This window comes from Stegodyphus dumicola, chromosome 6 (genome assembly GCF_044657685.1).
Source record: "Stegodyphus dumicola isolate Sdum_Otavi_A_Nest chromosome 6, ASM4465768v1".
NCBI classification, from domain to species: Eukaryota; Metazoa; Arthropoda; class Arachnida; order Araneae; family Eresidae; genus Stegodyphus; species Stegodyphus dumicola.
The window spans coordinates 192,113,140-192,136,105 of record NC_140773.1 but is presented as its reverse complement, the minus strand read 5'-3'; the positions used below and the strand labels follow the sequence as shown (position 1 = coordinate 192,136,105).

Here is a 22,966-nt window from a genome sequence, read left to right as displayed (position 1 = left end):
AGCGGTATTGTAAAACGCGGTGAGTTAGTTATTTTAGAGAGCCTCGTAGTTAGAATCTTGTCTTTACTTTCTTTTCAGGTTATTATTTTTATTTGACTGCCAAGTTGGCACAGTCTGTAAGCGTCAAGAGGACGCAATTGTAATTTATTACGTTGAATAAAAAGGGACTTAAACCCTTCACAAGGCTCTATCTTTTATACAAGTTTTCACAGTCACCTCTTGGTTGCGTGCAAGTTGGAGGCGCGCAACGTTATATTGGCGCCCGAACACTTATCGAACTGAAATGGCCGAAAATTGGATGGAAGCCGCTGGACAACACCAAGAAATGACAACTCAGTTAGAAGGATTTGGATACCTGGTCCAGACTTTGAGAGCATCAATCAAGCCAAACGTCTATTTCGACGGAAAAAATTCGGTGGCGGTATTTCTCGAAGGTCTAGAAAACCACTTTCAGCTCTACCCTGTGCCTGAAAGACAAAAAGTTGCCATCGCCACATCAGCACTAAGAGGACAGGCCGCGCTATGGTGGAAAAACATAGGAAAATTTCTACTAGGTGAATTTGGAAGCCCGACATATACATTTGAAAATTTCAAAAAATCGTTAGTAAAGGCCTTCCCCATAGTGAAAGATCGCGCACGGCTGGAAGCCGAGCTATATAGTTTCTATCAACGGGATACAGCAGAATTGACGGACTTTATTTTACGAAAAATCAAGCTAACGGATATGCTGTATGGGAAAAAACCCGATGCGGAGATAATTGAAATAATATTACCAAGATTGTTACCCGCTGTCCAAGACTACTTTGAAATTAGAAACCCAAGCACATTGCAGGAACTTTTCGAATTGGCGGTGAAGTTTCAAAATCGCAGAATAGCGGAAAAAGCGAGAGGGAAAACATATTCTCAACATACCCGAAGGAAGGAGGAAACCAGAAATGGAAATCGCTCATATGGGGGAAAGAACTATCAAGCTAACGCATCGAAACTCGAAGGTCAAGGCCCAAAAAGAAAATTTGAAAATAAGCATCCGCGTACCCAGAAGACACAGATTGAAAGGAAAGCTTTAAACGACTAGAGGGGCCTGTGAAAGGGAGGGTCCAGACCCCGGAAGTTTTAAAAAAACCCTCAAATAGACATTTAAACACGGTCATCGTAAAAAACTCACAGCTACCAATTATACAAGTCCTGGTTGGCGATGTACCAGTAGAAGCCCTCATCGATACAGGAGCAGAAGGAAATTTTATGAGTGAAAAGTTCTTCAAAAAGAATTTTTATAGGATACGACTATTTAAAACCAGAAATACGGAAATTATAGCGGCGCAAGGAAAAACATGTCACTGCATCGGGAAATTATCATTAAACTTACAGGTAAAAGAGGAAAATCTCAAAGTATTAATTTTTGTGGTGAAACACCTGCAACACTCTCTTATTTTAGGTATAGACTTTCTAAGGGCCGCGAGGGCCAAATTAAATTTTCAAGATAGTTCCGTGGTGTTGGAGATGGACCAGAGGGTGGTGGAGCCTGTGGAGACACCTGAATTGGACCTTAGCCATCTGAATGACCAGGAAAGTAAAGCAATACAGCAAGTGGTGAGTAATTTTTCTCATTTGTTTTCAGAAAAACCAGGAAACTGCCAAATCGTGACTCATAAGATTCAATTAAATGCCGAAAAACCTTGTAGGACTAAACCGTATCGTTATGATAAACAAAAAGACCTAATCATCGAAGAACATATTCAGGAGATGTTAAAGAATAAAATAATAACGCCCATAAATAGTGAGTACGCGAGTCCAGTCGTACTATGTAGGAAAAAGAACGAGTTTCCTCCTTCGGATAAAAGGGCTTGGAGGTTTGCTATTGATTACAGAAAACTAAATAGCATTACTAAATTTCCAGTTTACCCTTTGCCGGTTATAGACGAGATCATTAGACAAATCAAATCGACAAGATATATGTCTACTTTGGACTTAACGTCTGGCTACTATCAAATAGCTATGAGACCCGAAGATATACACAAAACCGCGTTTATAACAAAATCGGGCACTTATGCATTTTTACGCATGCCCTTTGGGTTGTGTGGGGCCCCATCAACATTCCAGAGAGCTATGGACATTGTTCTAAAGCCTGTCCTAGGAAAATCAACTTTAATTTATCTAGATGATATAATTATAACGAGTAGTACGTTGGAACAACACATTAATGACCTCGAACAAGTTTTTAAATTATTAAAAGAGGCCGGCCTTACAATTAACGCCTCAAAATGCAAGTTCGCAACTAAAGAACTTAAATATCTCGGTTATAAAATTTCGCAAAAGGGTATAGAAACGCAAAATTCAAAAATAAAAGCTATTAAGAATTTCCCACCGCCCAACACCGCCAAGAAACTTTCGTCTTTCCTTGGATTATGTTCTTACTATCGATCTTTCATAAAAGATTTCGCTAATATTGTTGAACCACTCTTAGTAATCAAAAGAAAAAAGAGTAAATTTACGTGGACAGCGAAAGCGAACACAGCTTTTGAAAGATTAAAAGAAGCGCTTATTAATGCCCCTGTTTTCAAATTCCCTGAGGGGGACGAAAACCTGGAAATTGCGGCAGATGCATCAGACTATGCGGTGGGTGCGGTTCTTATGCAAAATAACCATCCGCTGGCATTTTTTAGTAAAACATTGAATCAGACACAAAGGAATTATACAGCTACAGAAAGAGAAACATTAGCCGTATTAATGGCTGTACACAAATTTCGAGTTTATTTCGGCAAATCGCCAGTAACAGTCTTTTCGGATCATGCGGCTGTTGGTAGACTTTACTCGGGAAAAAAACCTAACGCCCAGGTTAATAAGATGGGCTTTAAAACTCCAAGAATATAATATCACAATAAAATATAAACCGGGTAAGGAAAACAATGTAGCTGACGCACTTTCTCGTATAAAACTGGACGACGAAGGAAATGAACTTAAATGCGCTGTGTTGACTTCAAAAATTTTAGATTCTAGAGATACGGTTATTACTGAACTGAAAGCTGATCCTGAATTTGGAAATATCTATGCTTATTTGAAAGACCCCGAAAGCTTTGAGCATACAGATATCGATGCGATAAGAAATAGAGTAAAAAACTATGAAATAATAGATAATTTATTATTCTATACGAAAACAACAAACGAAAATCTTGAGTATAAGCCAGTCATCCCAACCTCGCTTCGATTAAGCATTTTGAAGGAGTTGCACGAAGAAAAAACAGCGGGCCACCTCGGGGTCAGAAAGACTATAAAAAGGGTACGCGAGGCGGTATATTTCCCGCAATTATACAAAATAGTAACGGCGTATGTCAGGTCCTGCAATCAATGTCAGTTAATAAATGATATTAATTACAGCCCGGCCGGGTACTTAAATAGCATTCGCGCTACATTTCCGAATGAAATTTTAGGCATAGATCTCCTTGGTCCCTTCCCCCAGAGCGAGTTAAATAAAAATCGTTTTCTTTTAGTAATAGTAGATCATTTTTCAAAATGGATAGAAATTGTTCCACTTAAACGCGCGTCAGCCAAAACAGTCGCAGATGCATTCTTACACAGATACATTTTAAAATACGGTGCACCGATAAAAGTCATTAGCGATAACGGAAAACAATTCATTAGTCAAATATTTGAAAACATATGCAATGGACTTGGCATACGCCATATCAAAATGGTTCCGTATAGACCACAAGCTAACATAGCAGAAAGAGTTAATAAAAACATTGTAAAAATAATTCGCAGTTACGTTAGCACACATCACAAGCGCTGGGATGGCTACATAAATGAATTAGCTTATGCTTTAAGAACGGCACATCATGATACTACGGGAAAAACTCCAGCAGAATTATTTTTAGGCAGAAAGTTAATTACGACTTTAGATAAATTATTCTTTGTGCAACAAAGAGAGCAGGAGTTTAAACAACAAGATGTGCAAAAGTTGATTGATCAGGCGCTTAAAACCTCGGATACGGCAAGAAATAGGCAGAAACTTTATTATGATAGAAAACGCTGTGAAGCAGATTTTAAAGTTGGGGATAAAGTATTGAAGCGGAAATTTTCTTTATCAAGTGCCCCAGACAATTTTATGGCAAAGCTAGTTCCAAAGTTTGAAGGCCCCTATGTAATTCAGGAAATCAAAGGGGTAGTATTATATCTTAAGAACGACAGAGGGGAAATCTGTAAAGCAAGTCCCGACCAGGTGAAAAAATACTATAATCCAAATGATTTTGAAATCCTTAAAAGTTTCTTGCAGGACTCAAGTCTAAACGAAGTAGAAGAATCAGAGACTACAACAACTATTCCACCACCCAAGAAACAGAGAACTGAAGAGAGACCTAGCACTTCTACAACCCGGACGTCGGTATCAAAAAGAAAAAATGATTTTCAAACTCCGGCGTTTAAGAAAAACAAAAATACAGATGAACCGGGTAAAGAAACCGTGGTAAAGAGAAAAACACCACCTACAAAGGATGGCAGGAGAAATTACACATCAAGGAGAACGCGCACACGGCCACAGAGTCAGGTGCCAGCAAGGCCGCCGTTCCGGAAACTGAAACGCCAGCAGGAGGCACAAAAATACGAGGAACAGAAGAAATTCAAGAAGGACTCCAGACCGGAGGACGTCAAGACCAGCCGTCCCAGGCAGAAACGGAAAGGCCAACAACCAAACGATTACTCCGTCAAGAGGCCAGCATGTAGAGGACGCAAAAGAAAAAGCAACGTGGACGACACTCGGAGATCAATAAGGAGAAGATTGACATCCATGAAACCTCTAACTTGGGATCAATTTTGCCAAAAACGGATGACGGAGTTTCAAGCATCGAAAACTCAAAGATAAGTTAAAACCTTCTATAAATGTTTTTTTTTTCTCTTTTGTTCCGAAATGTTATGCATAAGTACGAAGTTCTATGTTTTGACGAAAGTCAATATGTCTCGGTTGAGACTTAGTTTTGTTTTACTTTATTTAGCTAAGGCAAAAGTATTATTTTCTTTAAGTGTAAAAGCTAAAAACAAGCATTTTCTGTTGGTCGAAAGACTAATTCTGTTATGTTAAAGCCAAAATTTGGCCGAAGATAAAAATAACTTCGTATTCTTGTATTAATGAGAATTTTAGTTTCAGTGCCGCCAGCTTGGCGAAGAATGAGTAAAGTAAAAATTTATTTTCTCTTATTCATTTTATGGTAAATTGTAAAAAGCATATGTATTAAAAATTTGTAAATGTATGTAAATACTTGAAGGTTATGTAAAAGTAGAATTTAGTCTAGAAGCATAAAATTGTAGATGCTAAAAGTGAATGCTTGAAAGCAATGAAGTCAAAATTTAAGTAGTAAATTGTAGATAAAGTCATGCTTTAGAGCGAAAGCCTGCATGTTTAAAGATGAATGAGGGGGAAGTTAGAATGAATGTGTTTTGTAGGGTTCTCCACGTACATTTGAATTTTTAAGAATATTAAAGTAGCTCATTGAGTTGTAGAATGTCGAGTAAGGTGTGTCTATTTGGTTGTTGAATTCTAACAAATCATGGTGGTTAGGGGAAGTGTTGTAATACTAAAACACGAATATTCCCGTTTGACACCACACACGGTGGAGAGCCAGGGTAAAGTTAAATTAATGCTTGAAAAATTGAGTGAATGTGAAGTAAGCAATAACTAAGAAAAACGAATCGTTTAAAAACAAAAATTTATTGTGTCAAGAAAGTGTAAATTATAATGTATGTAGAAAGATACTGATACTTATTCCTTCCAGATGCTGGAAGGAAAGACCAAGATTGATTGATGAAGTCCAGGAAAAGTTGCTGTAAGAAGAAAGCTTGGTAACGAGCAACAGAATTTTAGTATAATTGTTACATAAGATTTTTTTTTTTTTTTTTTTTTTTGTGTGTGTGTGTGTGTGTGTGTGTAAACGAGGTTCTCGCCAGTTAGTTCAGAATTAGAGAAACTTACAACAGGTCGTTTGTAGGACCTGCTTCCAAGTTTTCCAAATTCTGGCAGCGGCAAATGTAGGGTTTATATTTATTTTAACTAACATTTATTTTAAGTTTAAACTATCTTTCCTGTCAAGCCTTACTTTCCCCTGGAACTGCCAATGCCAGAATATGTAAATTTTAGTAGAACGCGCAAGCATTCAAATTATCAGCGGAAGTATTATGATTTAAACAGAAGGAAACGAGTTCGGTGTGGGATTCTTACTTAGCGAGCGCGGAGGTAGTTAGCGAGAATTGAAGAACTCCGCGTTGCGGCCTATGTGCTTGACGGGAAGTAGTGGTAATCGTTCCAGTGAGCTTCAAGTCTGCTGAATTAGCAGCGGTATTGTAAAACGCGGTGAGTTAGTTATTTTAGAGAGCCTCGTAGTTAGAATCTTGTCTTTACTTTCTTTTCAGGTTATTATTTTTATTTGACTGCCAAGTTGGCACAGTCTGTAAGCGTCAAGAGGACGCAATTGTAATTTATTACGTTGAATAAAAAGGGACTTAAACCCTTCACAAGGCTCTATCTTTTATACAAGTTTTCACAGTCACCTCTTGGTTGCGTGCAAGTTGGAGGCGCGCAACGTTATAAGTTCAAAGGAGTTAAATGAGGCAGAATCCTTTTTAGTAAGAGAGGTTCAAAAATGTAGTTTTTATTCAGAATACAACTCCCTCGCACAAGGTAAACCCATTAATAATAAAAGTAATTTACTTTCTTTGAACCCTTTTTTAGATGCAAATAATGTAATGAGAGTAGGAGGCCGATTACAAGGGGCCAATGTAATGTTTTCACAAAAACATCAAATAATTTTGCCTGTTAAATGCAAACTAACTAAGCTGATTGCTGAGCATTATCATCGGAAATACACTCACGTTTGTGAAAATTGCAACACCATGAAGGACTTACGCGAGTGAGCTGAAATTTTCAGGAAATGCAAAGTAGCGCATGATATGCAAATGATTAGAATTGCAAATCCGTAGCGCATGCGTATGCTGAGCAGCGCCCTCTGAACGGCTGATGGATCCGAATGAATAGACGGCTGTAGCGAGGCGTGTATGGTTATCGGTGGTTATCTGCTAGTGGTAAACGTTAACTCAATCTGTACTTATGCCTCGTCGACGAAAGAGAGCGAGATTTGAACAACTTACAGAGTTTGAACGAGGGAGAATCATCGTCCTTCGTGAAGCTGGATTGTCGTATCGTGCAGTAGCCTCTCGTGTGCAGCGTAACAGCAGAACAGTGATGCGCGTTTGGAAGCAGTGGACGGACGAGTGTCGGACAACTCGGAAATCCGGGAGTGGACCCCGAAATGTGACGTCAGCTCGCGATGATAGACACCTGGTCCGCATGGCACGGACGGACCGTACAGCTTCCTCTAGACAATTGGCAGCACTGTGGTCAATAGCTACAGGTGTTTCATTGTGTGCTTCATCAATTCGTAGACGTCTGCTGCAGTGTGGACTGCGCGCACGGACTCCTTTATACAGGATCCCCCTAACGCACGACCATCGCCGCCTGCGGCTACAATGGGCCAATCAGCATAGAGACTGGCGTGCTGATTGGCAGCATGTCGTGTTTTCTGACGAATCCCGCTTTAATTTGTGGTACCATGATGGCCGCATTCGTGTCAGACGCTATGCCGGTGAACGCCACCTTCCGGAGTGCATTATCGAACGCCACAGTGGACGAACACCCGGAGTTATGGTCTGGGGCGCCATAGCATATCATAGACGATCTCAATTGCTACGAATTGTGGCCAATCTGAACAGCGACCGGTATATCCGTGAAGTTCTACAGCCCGAAGCTGTTCCCTTCCTTCAAAGCTTGCCAGGCGCTGTATTTCAACAGGACAATGCCCGCCCTCATACTGCTCGGATTGTTAAATCCTTCTTTGCAGCGCAGCAGGTACAGCTTCTTCCTTGGCCTGCGTGTTCCCCGGATATGTCGCCAATTGAACATGTGTGGGATGTCATTGGTCGGCGTCTTGCTCGTGATCCTCGTCCTGTTGCGTCTGCAGACGAACTTTGGGTACGCGTACAAACGATATGGAATGCTCTTCCTCAGTCAGACATTCAAACTTTGTTTGACTCCATGCCACGTCGTGTAGCAGCACTTATTGCGGCGCGTGGTGGCCACACAAAATACTGATTCTGATCTCTTGTTCTTGTTTGTTTGCTTTGAACATTTAATCATTTATTTGTACCACTACCACTCAACTGTGTATTAAATTGCATTCAATTATGACGATTCCTTCTTGGTGTTGCAATTTTCACAAACGTGAGTGTATTTACACGTAGGTTCGCAAGCATTATTGTGTTTTATGAGACAGAAATTTTGGCCATTACAAGGTAGGAATTTAACTAGAAAGATTACCCATGAATGTATAATTTGTAGTAAAAATAAACCAGTCACTATCGAACAAATTATAGGGTCATTACCTGCAGAGTGCGTAAATCCAAGCTCACCCTTTAATCATGTCGGCACCGATTTTTGCGGTCCATTTTTTATTAGGTACAAGGGACTGAGGAAAGGAACTCTTCATAAGGTATATTTAGCTCTTTTCATTTGCCTTATAACAAAGGCAGTGCATCTCGAACTAGTGAGTGAACTCACCACTGACGCGTTTATTGCCACCTTAAAGAGATTTATTGCTAGGCGCGGAAAATGCTCAATCATTTTCTCAGACAACGCAAAAAACTTCGTTGGCGCAAATGCCGAATTGCAAAGAATTAACAATTTAATTAGAAATCCTGACAAAAAATTAGCAGATTATTTAGGTGAAGAAGGAATAGTACGGAAGTTTATTCCCCCACGGACACCTAATTTTGGTGGACTATGGGAATCTGGAATAAAATCCGTGAAATATCACTTAAAGCGGATTGTAGGTAACGCAAGGTTGACTTTCGAGGAGTTATTAACTGTAGTAACTGAGATAGAGTCTGTTTTAAATTCTCGCCCTATTACTCCCTTATCTTCCGATGTAAATGATTTAGAGGCATTAACACCAGGTCATTTTCTCATTGGAAGACCCTTGAATGCTATAGTAGAACCCGAATTAATTGATATACCTGAAAACAGACTCTCAAGATGGAAACGAACTATCAGTTGATATGGAATCCAGTTGATATTTGTCCAGTTGATATGGAATCGTTGGCATAGGGACTATTTAAACACACTACAACAGCGTTCAAAATGGAAGGTAGAACAAACGAATATTAAAATAGGTATGCTAGTACTAGTTAAGGAGGATGAGCTTCCTGTCTGTAGATGGGTGTTAGGGCGCATTACAAGAATTTTTCCTGGAGTTGACGGTAAGGTTAGAGTAGTAGAAATACAGACAGCAAAGGGCATCATTAAGCGTGGAATTACAAAAATTGCAATTTTACCCCAAGAAGAAGCTTCCTAAGTTAGTTAAGTGTTAGCTTATTATTATAAAACTTGTACATTGTATTGTGTATAAAATTTTGTATTGAAAATTGAATATTATTATATTGAATTAAGAGATGTTATTCGTATTGCATTATTGTATAAGGTAGTAATTGTACAATTTTGTGGGTTATTATGAGTATTATCGCACGAAATTATTGAAGTAACCCTTCAATGCCGGGGGGTATGTTAAGTCATTAAGACTATTTAACTGTAAGATTACGTCATTTTTTCTCTTCTTGGCGCAGATGTTCATTACAGCAACCCTGTAAACGCTTACTCAGTTTTTTTTTATTGCTGTTGTTGTTAGTAGTAAGTCATCGCTTGAAAGATGACACGCATTTGATTAAAGTTGTCGAATAAAATATTTAGTACAGTCCACTTCTAGTTAATTTGAAATTGTTGTATAACAACGCACGCATCGCATGAACATTAATGAATGGTGTTTTTTATGGCATTCCGAACATCTGAACTTAGAATTGCATTTTGCGATTAAATGTTCGTTACTGAGACAGTTTAGACACAGTTTATGGGTTTTAACTATTTCATATCTTTGATTTGGATTTAATTTTAAAAATGAATCACATTTATGCAGTGGATGATTATTATTTTTACATATAACACAAATCGAAACACTATCGGTTTTAACCATCAGAGCCTTTGATTTCGAATTTTTTTCTAACGGATATTTTATTTTATTGGCATTACGGTTAATGTTATCCAATAACTGACATCTTTCTCTAAAAACGAAATTAATTCATCAAACGTAGGAACTTCCGTAGCATTAATGCTGAGTTCAAATTGTTTGCGCGTTTCAAAATCTAGTTTCTGAAGTACAATATTTAATAACAGAATATCCGATAAATTATTTTCCTCATATTTTAAAACATTCAAAGCCCTAACGTTTTTAGTAACATTATCTATTACATACCTTATTCCCTTAGACGATTCGAATGTTAAAGTACGTAAATCCATTATTGACTTTATATGCGTCTCAATTAATATTCTTTTATTTTCATACATATCTTGAAGAGCTTTAAATAGAGAACTTAAAGTATCATCAACAGTTTCAAGATTTTTTGCTGCATCAGTTAATGCAGCCTTTAAATAGTAGAGTTTCTGAACTTCTGTCAGTTGAGTATTATTCGTTATGATGTTTTCGAATTGAAGCTTAAAATTATTCCATTCGGTATATTTACCAGAAAACTTAGGAATTGGTAATTCTGGCAAACGTATTTGTACTTTAGAATCAAATTTATTACAATCATTTTCATTTTCAGAATGTGCGATAGATGATAGAATTTCTTACCTCTAGAACTTCCGTTCTTTCTTCCATTTCAGCGATTTCTTCATCGATGGCTGTGACATCTTTTTCATCAACGCTTTCGAAATATCTGTTCCTTAAGTTTCTAATATCCATTTGAATGCTTTGAAGGGATCTATACTTTATTTGAATTTCATTCTTATTGTAACCATCATCATATTCCTTCACTACATTTTCTAACCTAGTTAGTTTCGCTTTTAATGAAGTTTTATTTCTATCTATTGCCAGCATTTTGTTCATTTCTCCGGTTCTGCTAACCAATGTACTATGATTCTAAACTAATAAGTGGACTGTATAGCAAAAGAACTAACTAATTTATTTACAGTAATTAACTATTCAGATCTAATACATGCTCTGGCATGTTGCTTAGACGAATCCAGATGGCCAAGTGAGAGTTTCTCTCCTTATCCAACAGGTGGCGCTGTATTCTAACTTAACACACGCTTAATATAAATCTCAAAATCTGTGGTAGAGTCATAGTTACGTCAAGAACGGCAATTACGTAGTTCTTCCACCGAATAAAAGTCAAAAGGTTGACATCGCTGGAGCCCATCCCACTTCGGACAACCTTCAATATCAACCTTGTATCGTCCCCATAACCAAGGGGCAGACAAGCCAGTACCGTATGGTCCCTGCTGAATTTGAACCTACTACCGAATACACGATGGCTCTAGTCCTGTGAAGACTAACTACGAGTATTTACCCCAGAGATCGAGTCTATAAGTCTTGTCTCTTTATTTAATAGGCAATCAGTATCCTACCTTTGTTTTCGTGGATTTCTATTATTTTGTTAAGCCTTCCGATTTGTCAAAATTTTTGTGTAGAATGCTATGAATACAAACTTATCACAGGTAATTAATTGTTTTAATCTATTACTGTTTTGTCGGCTATATACAGCTAAACATATGGCGTCCATTAATACACACTTATAGTAAAATCCCACAATATTGAAAATAACCCACTGCTTGCTGTTTTTTCGAAGACGGGTCCTATATTTTAATCCCTTTTTCTAAATGCATGGCCAAAAAATAAAGCAATAATAAATAATTTACATCCTTGTTTATAAAAACAAAAGGTGGCTTATCGAGAATCCATTTGCGTTATATCATACGAAATCGAGAATGTTATAAGCGTGTTGTTACGTCATGCTTATCCATAATTGGCGCTAAATCACGCTGCTTAGCGACAATTTTACGGTCGACGGGGTAATACGTAAGTACCGAAGTTTTAATCAGACAAACTTTTATTTAAAAAAAATTAATGAAATAAAATTATAGAAAATTTATTTATCATATAGTTTAATGGGAGCAAGCAATTAAATCATTCTCATTAAAAATTTATCTACAATTCTATATCACGAATAATAAAAGCTTGGGCGTCTCAGTAACGAAACCTGTGAATCGAATTCCATTGTCAAAAGCCATTAACATTTATCAAGGCCACCCAAGCTTTTATTATTATTGATATAAAATTGCAGAAGAATTTTGTAAAGAGAATTATTTAAACTCTTGCTTCATTAAATTATATCGTAAATTACTTTCAATTATTTATTTTGTGAATTTTGAATAAAAGCTTATTTTATGAAATTATTTTATTATTTCTTAATAGCTGATATTATGTATTACATCTAAAGTTGAAAGGAAGTTCTTTTCTTGAATACTGCGGGTAGCTGTGGCACAGGTTTTGAAAACATCAAAAAAAAAAAAAAAAAAAAAATTCTGCATGTGACAACTTTCCGGCTATGTTTCCTGTTTTCACGAGGGTGGAGATAAAATAACCCTCATAACACCTGCACTTTTGGGTGTAACGAAAAGAACAAAAATTTCTTGCTTCTGCGAATATTTACTTCAGCGCAGATATGCACTCATTTAGTAATCAAAACCGAGTTCGCAAGAAATCTTTCTAGTTTCTGTTCTCGTAAAAAAAGGGGAAACATCCGTTTTACACACAGAAATAAACATTTGAATCATCGATAATTAAAGTAAATTACACTAGTTACACGGAAAAGGAAAATCTTGTTTGCTGATGAAAACAGATTTAACATCTTTCAGCCCAGACGGAAGTATTCTAGTATGGAGAAAACCCAAAGAATTTCGTAAGGAAAACTTAGTACTAAGTCATAAATATGGCGGAAGAGAAGATATGGTATGGGGATCTTTGGCTCATTTCGGTGTTGGTAATATAGAGTTTTTAGATGGTATTATCAGTATAAGTATCTTGACATCTTGAAGTGAAATTTGGAATCGAGAGCACAAAAACGTAATATACAAAATAGTTTTAAATTTGCCAGGACAATGATCCAAAGCATACTGAGCACAGTGTTAGACTCTGGCTGTTATATAAGTGGCCAGAAATAATTAAGGCAAAACCCCAATCGCCAGATCTTAATCCTATTGAACATATTTAGCAGGAATTAGAATCGAAAATTCGAAAACAGAGCATATCTTCCCAGCAGCAATTGAAAGCAGTGTTCAAGAGGAGGTGCATAAAATAAGTCAGAAAGTAATAAAAAAAAACTTGTAGAATCAATGGCCAAAAAATTAATAAAGTAATCAAGTGTAAAGGTAATCGCACAAGATATTAAGAAGCAAAAACAATGCAAGTTTTTTTCATCTCTGGTTGTTACTGAAAGTGTCCGATTATTTTTGTGAGAATATTTTTCCTCATTTAACAAACAATATTGATTTTTTAATTTAATTTTCATCTTTTCGAAAATATATTTACTATAAAAATTTTGAATTTATATATAATTAAAATAAAAGCCTTTCTTTTTGTTTTAATTTATTTCAATTTTTATGTTCATTAAAGAATACAAAAATTCAAATGAAATAGGATCAAGAACATGTCTCTTAATTCTTTTATTATTATTTCCCACGCTTTAATAATTTTGAAAATTTTATTCTTTAGTAATTTATTTAACTAATTTTTAAAATTATATATAAATGCTTTTATAAATTTCATTTTTATATTTCTCTCTGAAGGAAATTACTAACTTGTGCGTAAAAAATAATATTTCTCTGGGAAAGTCAGCATTATTGAAACATAATAAATTTAAAACCCCAAATTTCCAAAATGAATTCCACACATTGCCGCTATTTTAAATGATTGTAATACATAGAGAATAAATGAGAAGATATAACATTTTAGCATAGTGAGTTATATTTGTAGTATCAATTTTGGACATTTTAAACTAATTTATGCTTATTATATGGTAAGTTCAATATACTTATATCTTATTTACAGTTATTTTAAGAAATTATTTTCATTATACTGTAGAGACATCAGGTATTTTTTTGAAGCAGAAGAACTGAAAAATTAGCAAACGCCTTCGCCGGGATTCGAACCACGGACCTCTGGAACACCGGCCCAGCGTGCAGAACCACTACACCACGAAGGCACGCTAGGAAAGTGGGAGAAATACCTTATAATACGACTACCATAGTGACTTATCTCTGCCCTCAGAATTCTCGGATATAATTGAAAAATTCTGCTTATGAATATAAACATCAGTTTTACACTTTCGTTTTAATTCTTATTAATTCATATTAAGCTTTTGACATAGATTACGTAATAATAGATCTTAATAATAGATTACGTATCAAGGGAACCTCTTGATACGTAATCTAAATATTTAAATGCAAGGGAATAAGACATTGTGTAACTTAAATTGTTTTATGTCTGAAACTGAATTGTTTTCATGAAATCTATTTTTTTTAAATTTCATTAACATTATTTATAACGTTAATGAGTAATAAACATTAAAAAAAATTCTGAAAGCTTTCAGATTTTGCATTACACCCAAAAGTGCGTTTTTTTTAACATTTTGTGTGTTACGTTTTCATATTAAATATCATGTTCTTCGCACTTAAACCATAAAATTTAATTCAACTATTTAAAAGAGTATCTCTTTAGAATTTCCGATACACAGTCTCACGCCTTGGAAATAAAAATGCCCCCCCCCCCGTACAGTGTTTCCATTGCTCGCTTGGAAATCGTTCAGTTTCTTAATCAAAAACTCATAAATGCTTTACAAAATATGAAATCGATAATAAAACAAATTTCAAGTTCCAAATTTGGGCTTCTAGATGCCCATATTCGAGTGAAGACGTAAGTTATTAAAACTGTGCTGGCTCTAGGTACCGTTGTTTTATCACAGTGAGAGAAACATATATACATTTATGCATATTCTTCATTATTTAATTTATTTAAATGTAACACATGGCGATAATATTTGGTAGGAACAATCTGAAAAGTGAAATGGACATTTAAAGTTTTGGAGGCAAAATGTCAAAACGAAATTAATATCCCTCCTGGCAAATTGCCCTTTGGGCTAATAAATAATAACATTTAATAAGTGAAAAACATTCATAAAAATAACATTAATAAATTATAACGTTTATTAACGTTGTAGCCGAGTACAATTTTAAGTAAATATAAGAAAGTAATATTTATTAATATTAAAAAATGGATACAATTTCGATTTTACCGCTGTCTCTTAAATTATTCATTCTGTTTAAGAAGCATACAAGAACTAATTACTTTGAAATGCATTCCTATGCCTAGCATTGCTATTTAAAGGCATTATTTATAGCTAATTTTACGCTTGCTGCAAATTGCTAATGCTCCTAAATTGAATTGGGATAAGATTAAAAAGCATTTCAATGCTTTCACAAAAACTTTAAGCTTTTTAGCAAGTTTAAAACAGTATAAAATGCACTGCATAACAAGTAGAAGCAGTCTGACTGGACCGTATAAAAAGGGTTTGAAGCAAGAAAACTTATCAGTGGGGAGACATCAAGCAATCGTACAACGATGGTTGCTCGTAGCAAACTCCATTCCCTTTCTTCCTCTATGAAAAGGAGGGAAAATATTTTACTTGTGAAGTAGAGGAATCTATCTGATAAGCTTTTGAAATCAATGAGTTTTATTCATAATCTGCTCCAAACTAAAGTTGTTTCTTACCTTTATTGTATTCTTACATGGATGTGTTTTTCTTCTAATGAAATAAAATGAAGTAAATTATATATATCACTAGGTGTACCCGCCCGGCGTTGCCCGTGCATTTAGAAAATGCAGATAAGTGAATAGCGCAGGAATAGTAGTGTAGGACATGTAGACTGTCTCTCTCTCTTCCCTCCCCCACAAGCTACAAAAAAGAAATGAATTGTAATTAATCGATTTAATGTATCGTCAAAACAGCAAACTAACGCTAGAATAAAGAAATCAATTGTTACAATCGAACGTTATTTGAAAACAAATAATAATATCAGTGAGTCAAAAAAACCGTGATTAATAAATTATAAATAATTTTTTTTTAATTTTTCTAATTCAAAAATCGAAAATCGGGCTTCGAGGTCTGGTGGCCAGCCCCTTTGTGCTTCCGTATAAAAAATTCCAGGTCCCTGCGTGCGATAGATTTGGCTGGAGAGCTCGGTCAGACAGACAGACAGACACATTACACTTGCTTTTATTATTATAGATAACACAGTGGTCTCAGACTCAGATTGCATGCTAGCCAAATGCTTGATTTGAAAGCAGATGACGGGACTGAATACTTTTTAACAAAATTTTAAAACATTTTGCCCATAAATAAAGTAAAATAAAAATTTCACTTACTGGATATTTATTAAAACATATGAAAACAATAATAACAATAACACAAAGGAAAAAATAGTTCTTGTTTTGACTAATCTCAGTTGTATGACCTCATCAGAACAAACCCGCGAAATTCATCGTGGCAAGGAGTACAAATTTACGCCTATCATTGGCAAGAGTCTTGGGCGCCGAATAGGTGACAGTACGATTTTCCCCATTTTTGAGGGATAGCACTTCGGGATGGTCCAAGGGTCTCCAGCCCTCTTTCTCTACCACCAAACCACATGAGAGGACTTTCGGCTTGCCATACCTTTACAGCACCCCTATGCCACAAATACACTATACATTTACAAACATCGATGCTTTCTCTGGTACTGGAACCTGGGCGGTAGTCAGTAAGGTACCTAGTACGGTAGTCAGAGTCACTAACCACTAGCGGGAAAGAAATTGTTTGTTTTTTATATGGAGTCTAGTGGTTGGTACTTACAAGGAAATTCTTTTGGTTATATTTTGTAATTCAAACGCATTGACAACTAAATATTAAATTTTATACTCGCATTTATTTCAGATAATTTCAATATGTTGAATTAACTACTAAGTTAACCTCGTTAACGTGGGAAATTCTCCCACACTACTAATAGTCACGTGAACCGACGTAGAAGCATACACTGACAAAGATCTATTCCTTGCAATTTTTTACATTCAACAGCAGTCACGCACACAGGCTAAAAAAAAAAAAAAAAAAAAAAAAAAAAAAAAACTATGAGCACTGTCACATGAGGCCGCGAGCTTGAGACCACTGCCAAAACACATAGCACCAAATGAGGTACATTTAAAAAAAAGAAAAGAATGAAATTTTACCAGAAGAAAAAATATTTCTGTGCTTCTGATCTAAATAATTTTCCTGAAAAGAAATATATTTATAAAAGTCCATTAAAATAATAAATAATACTTATGATGGGAGAATTTATCTAAAAATTAAGTTACTTGTAACGAGATTAACAGTTTTACAAAAAATACTTTACACTCATAAAATATTATGTGAAAACATATGAAATATATCTGTTTAAAGAAATAAGATTCCACATAATTAGAAGAAAAATAATTTGCCAGGGTGTAAATTACTTTATTTTTATTTATTTCACCTTATATTCCAGTTTTTTTCCTAGTCTAATGAAAAACTACACTGTTTCACATCTATAAATTTTTAGAGTTTAAGTTGGGATGTAAAATAAAGTTTCGGAAAGTAAAATTTTAGGAATCAAAATAATTTCTTTTTTATTTCATGGCGTTATAATAATTGTCATTTGTAAAATGCAAATTACAACAGTACTGGTTTTTTTAAGGTATAATCTCATCAAAATTTATAGTATAAACGAAAAATAAATTTTTACTCTTCTTTTCTTTCTTTTTCGCATTCCAAATTTACAAATAAATTCTAATCATTCGTATTTCGAATATAGAAAATATTATTAAAAACTCGTAAAGCTTTTAAGGAAAGATGAAAGAAATTTAAGGATGTCATAATTTTTTAATCATAAAAATTATGACGTTCCCAAATTCATTCATTTTTTTTCCAAATTATTTTTCCCTAAGAATGATGCAAATAATAGTAATAAATAATTGATACTGCATTTTAAATGGAAAAATAAATTATAGGCTCTTCTCCATGCAGAACAAGATCGTAAAAACATAAAGAACGAACAGTTTTCATTGTTAGAGGGAATGGAATATATATTAAAAAACTTTTTAAGTTACACCATTATAATCAAATACACGGAAAGTTTAAAAGGAAAAAAAAGACGCTTTTTAGCTATCATACGTGACAATAAATACAATCGTGAGGTTGCTATCAATGGCAGACTTTAAATCCAAATTATCAAAAAGAAATTTGAAAGAATCAAACATGATAATTTCTTAGGTATGTCATTTCTTTTGGGCTCTGAAATTTTATTAATGTCCGAATACAATTCGAACATAGGAGAAATATCTTAAAGGTGTAATTTAAAAAAATTGTATATATATATATTATGCTCTTTAATCTAAAGAATGCCGATAAGTTGTAAAAAAAGAAAATAACAACCTCTGAAAACATAAACATTATTGTTTTTTTCTGGCATAACATTGCGTTCAGTTCAGTTAAAGTTCTATTTGACTTAGAAAACCGATTTTATCACAACTATAGTAACCATAGTCATGGGCTTGCTAATAATGAAGGATTAAATCTCTTGATTTAAAAATCCAACATTGTTCGTAGCAACGCGATAGCTAAAAACCTCGAATGATTTTTAAAAATTCGCTAAATCCCATTAGAAATTCTGAGATGACTTAAAGACTTATTTGGTTTTACTTAAAGAAAAGCCCACAAGGACTACACGAAGGAAACTGACTTGTAATCTTGTTACAAGCAGGGAAACCATGACACTATTCATGCTGTTGTAGGATGTATGATTTGAACCCAGATCAAACTGACATTATTAGGTGGTCTTATCCACTCAGCCACTGTGGGCTAGAAACTCTGAAGAATTTTCATTTGTTAGACAGTTTTCAGTCTTTCTGTGATAAGATGGAATTCAGTCATAATTAAGATCAGTCATAAAATCAAATTTCTGTGATATATTATCAGCAATGTTATCAGCATGGTTAATTTGATGGTTATTATGACGACTTGTGAGAAAAATTCAGCATTATATAAAAAACTATCCATATTAAATTTAAAAAATATCTTGTAAAATATTGTATTGTACTGAAAATACGTATAAGTGAAAAATTTCCAGAATATCAGGTCGGTAAACGAGGGCCAAAATTTAATTTCACAATTTGACTCAAACTAACAAGCAAACAGGGGAACAAAACTAAACTAAACTATGTAAAAATAATGTCATTTGCCTTCTAATTTGAGAAACTCTCACTGGCATAAAAAAAAAAAACAGATGAGAAGGAAATACGAAAAAGAGAACAAAAATGAGCCTATCAAATATCCAAACTCTATTCATATAAAGAAATTAAAACTAAAAAAAATATTTCGTATAGTTTTATTTAAAATAAATATTGTACAAGTATTTATTTAAATTTGTTATAGTTAAATTCGATCTAACACACGATTAGCATTCGATCTAACATATATATATTTCATTTCAATGTTATTATAATATTTCCGGTTACAATAATAAAATGTACTGAATTATAAGAATTCTATATTAGAAAAGGTGAAGAGTAAGAATGTGTGTGGCGTGGACTCTTTCAGCTGATCAATGTTTACTTGCATATAGTGTTATGGGTTGCCATATTTTTTTTAAAGTCGCTATACTGTTTATGTTTGGGAAGTAAACTAATGAAGCTATTCTGGATTTGCTCTTGATGTATTCACCTGTAAAATATTCTTACTGCTTGGGATTGTGAAAAAAGGTTAAAAAATGTTGATTATTTTTTTCCCTTTTCCTATACTTTTTACTTAAACAAACAAAAGACAAACTCAGTATTGCAAAGAAAAAAAGAGGTGCACAATCAGATAAATTCCCTTACACAAAATTTCAACGTTGTACTGCTACTCGTTTTTGAATTGCGTGAAATAAATCCATTTTCTTAAAAGAGAATCCTTTATTCTGTCCGTAGCAAACGTCAAGCAAAAAATTATCCAAATGGATTCGGGAACAGTGAAAATTGATATTTCCGTTGAAATATGATAGTCGAAATTTTTCGCTATTACTATACTTCGTACAAGGAAGTAAAAATCTGATCCTAAATCAACTCTCGGTTACTTCCTTTAATAAACCCTTTTTAGGATTGCAAAAGAAATTTCGCTGCTTTATATTTATGATTTTAAATCACCATCTCTTAAAAGGAAAGGATAACCTGGAGTCTAGTTATCGCTTTGTTAATTCACAAATTAATAAAAGAGGAAAACAATTTTTATCTCTTTGATTTGGATATAATGTAACTACAGAAGCTATGTATGATTTTTGGTAAAATTTTTAAGAAAGAGGATTTGTTATAAAAGGAACATTTGATTAAAAAATAATTTTATTTCAAACTTGAATTTATTAAATTCAATGAAATATGGATAAAGTGGCTGAATATGTTTCGATAAATTTAGTCTTCTATGAAGGTGATAGATTTAGAAAACAAAAAAATGTCAGTTATGTTAAAAAAAATATTTTAATTAAATTTTCAGAAATTCTTGTTACTTCCAGAAGTAATTGTCTTACGAAGTAGTCTCCGTCAGAAATTTCACCATGAGCTATTTTAAATGAGCACTCTAATACTGCCACTATATGAATGATTTTTCTGCCCTATAAGCTCTTTTTCTTCTTATAAATATGTCACGTTTATAACAAATGATATATTTGTTTTTCATTTTCATAAGACCCTTATTTTATAACGCAGAATCCAGTTTCTAATTCCAAAAATCGTATAACAATCCCAGCTAAAATTTGGAACTATATTTACTCTGAAAAACATGTATCCAGAGTGTGCTTTTTATTAAAGTGTAATTTATAAGTGATGCAATTTCTATCTGTACATATCAAAGTAAAGCTGTCTCCGCGTTGTATATCAAAGTTTAGCTTATAGAGTGAGGCAATGTCCGTTATATCAAAATGAAGTTCTCTCGATGTCATTATCAAATTATAATATATTCTCGATAATTCGAGTGTGGATTATCCATTTCCAGGATTATCCGAGCGTGGCGGTACCCACGTTCGCACACTCACCCCTACGCACGAAAGTGTTTAAAAAACAAACACACGCAAGTTCGAGCATGCTTTAATACACGCTGACTTTCATCTTTAGGTTTAATTTCAAGATTACACATACAATTTGTTCTGCATGTGCATGGTGGAGATTTATGTAATTGCGAAGAAGTCGAAAAAATAACTGAAGTTGCATAAGGTATTTCCCCCGCCTTCTTAGCATGCTTTCGTGGTATGTACTGGTCAGCACGCTCCATGCGTATTCGAGAAGTCCGTGGTTCGAGTCCCGGAGAGGGCATTGCTCATTTTTTCACGTCTTCTGCTTTAAATCCTCCTGCTACCTAATGTCTCTACAGATGTCTGCAAAGAAAAAAAACTGATAGATTTCAGATTTTAAATGTCCAAAGGGATTTTTTTAACGTTTTGTGTGTTACATTAATTTATTAAATATCACATTATACGAACTCAAACCATAAAATTCAGTTCAACAGCAATAGGGCAAAATAATTTTTAAATGAGCATATCTTTAGAATTTTCGATACAGAGCTCGCGAGCTGGAGATAAAAATATTTTTTTTCGTACAGTGTTGCCATTGCTTACTTTGAAATCGTTTAGTTTTTTAATCAAAAATTCGTTGAAGTATTGAAAAACATGAAATAGATATAATAAAACAAGTTTCAAATTCAAATTAGGGCTTCCGCATGCCCTCTATGGAATTCGTTATTCTCTATATTCGTTTACATACATTCATGCAGATTCTTCATTATTTAATTTCTTTAAATATAATTCATTTGGTCGCAACAATTTGAAAAGTGATTCGCTGTTTATAGTTTTCAAAACAAAATGCCAAAACGAAATTAATAGTTCTTCAGGGCAAATTGCCCCTTTGGACTAAAAAAAGAAAGAAAACTGAAACTATAAAGTTCTACGAGAATGTGATCGAGAAAACATCGAGGAATGATTCGATGGCGATTTAACTGCTTTCAAGGCTTGAGAACTGTGGATATTATTTCAACATCACAAGTACAGAAGAGGCAGATAGTGATACTGAAAATATTAGCGAAGAAGATAATGACAATTGCGTCAGTCCCGAGATAGCAATGACTTCTGTCAAAACTATATTGGAGTTCGTATCTATATAATTTGAAGAACACACTTACTTCTCTTTCACAACACATTTGCAGACCCCAACACTCATATAGTAGGTAAGTTAGAATTAAAACTTACTATTTACTCGCTTTAAGTATTTTTTAAAAAATTTTTTATGTAGTATCTAAGTATTTTCTAAATATGAAATTATATTTTTAAATATATTTGTTTTTTAAAAATTGTGAATTAGTTCTTTTTGTTTCTTATTGGATTATATGGATTATGTATAGTTCTTTTATAGTTTCTTTTTATTGATATGCATATTCGTGTAGGGGAAGTTTCTGTAGACAAGGATTTCTAAAATACATTGGTTTCTAGATTTTTTTATTATTTTATAAAAAATTAATTTTTTAAAAAAATTTGATTTTTTAAGAAAAAGTTTAATTCTTGACTTTACTTGCTTGTTTCTCAAAAGACTTCATTAGTATTTTCCTTTTTGAACTTTAATTCTTAAATGTTAATACTTAAATGTTAATTTATAAGGGTACCACTTTATTGGAATTACTTTTGGTTTTGACTTTTACCCTTGCCTGCATGAATGACGAAACACGAATTGAATGATAGGGGAGATAGGTTTGGAGGCAACTTCCCCTTGATAAGTCTGTCTCCTGCCTACTCTACGGTCATTCACATATGCATTTTTTAAAAAAATTGTTTAATTTAATTTTAATTTATTAAATTAGTAGATTTATTTTCATGGATAGATATTGCACTTGATTTGCTTATGCTTCTGAATTTAAATGATATTGTAGATTAGTTCGAGAATTAAATCTTTTACACGTTTGCACATTTTTTTAA

At 34.1% G+C, this 22,966-nt stretch overlaps 1 protein-coding gene across 1 annotated transcript in view; it reads right to left on the bottom strand.

The window, feature by feature from the left end:
- Positions 1 to 22,966, bottom strand: part of LOC118198707 (otoferlin-like) — a 228,403-nt gene that overhangs the window by 108,511 nt on the left and 96,926 nt on the right. The window contains exon 16 of the mRNA XM_085819712.1: positions 16,535 to 16,760. Coding sequence (XP_085675838.1) covers positions 16,535 to 16,760 — 226 coding nt within the window. The remainder of the gene's footprint in view (positions 1 to 16,534; positions 16,761 to 22,966) is intronic.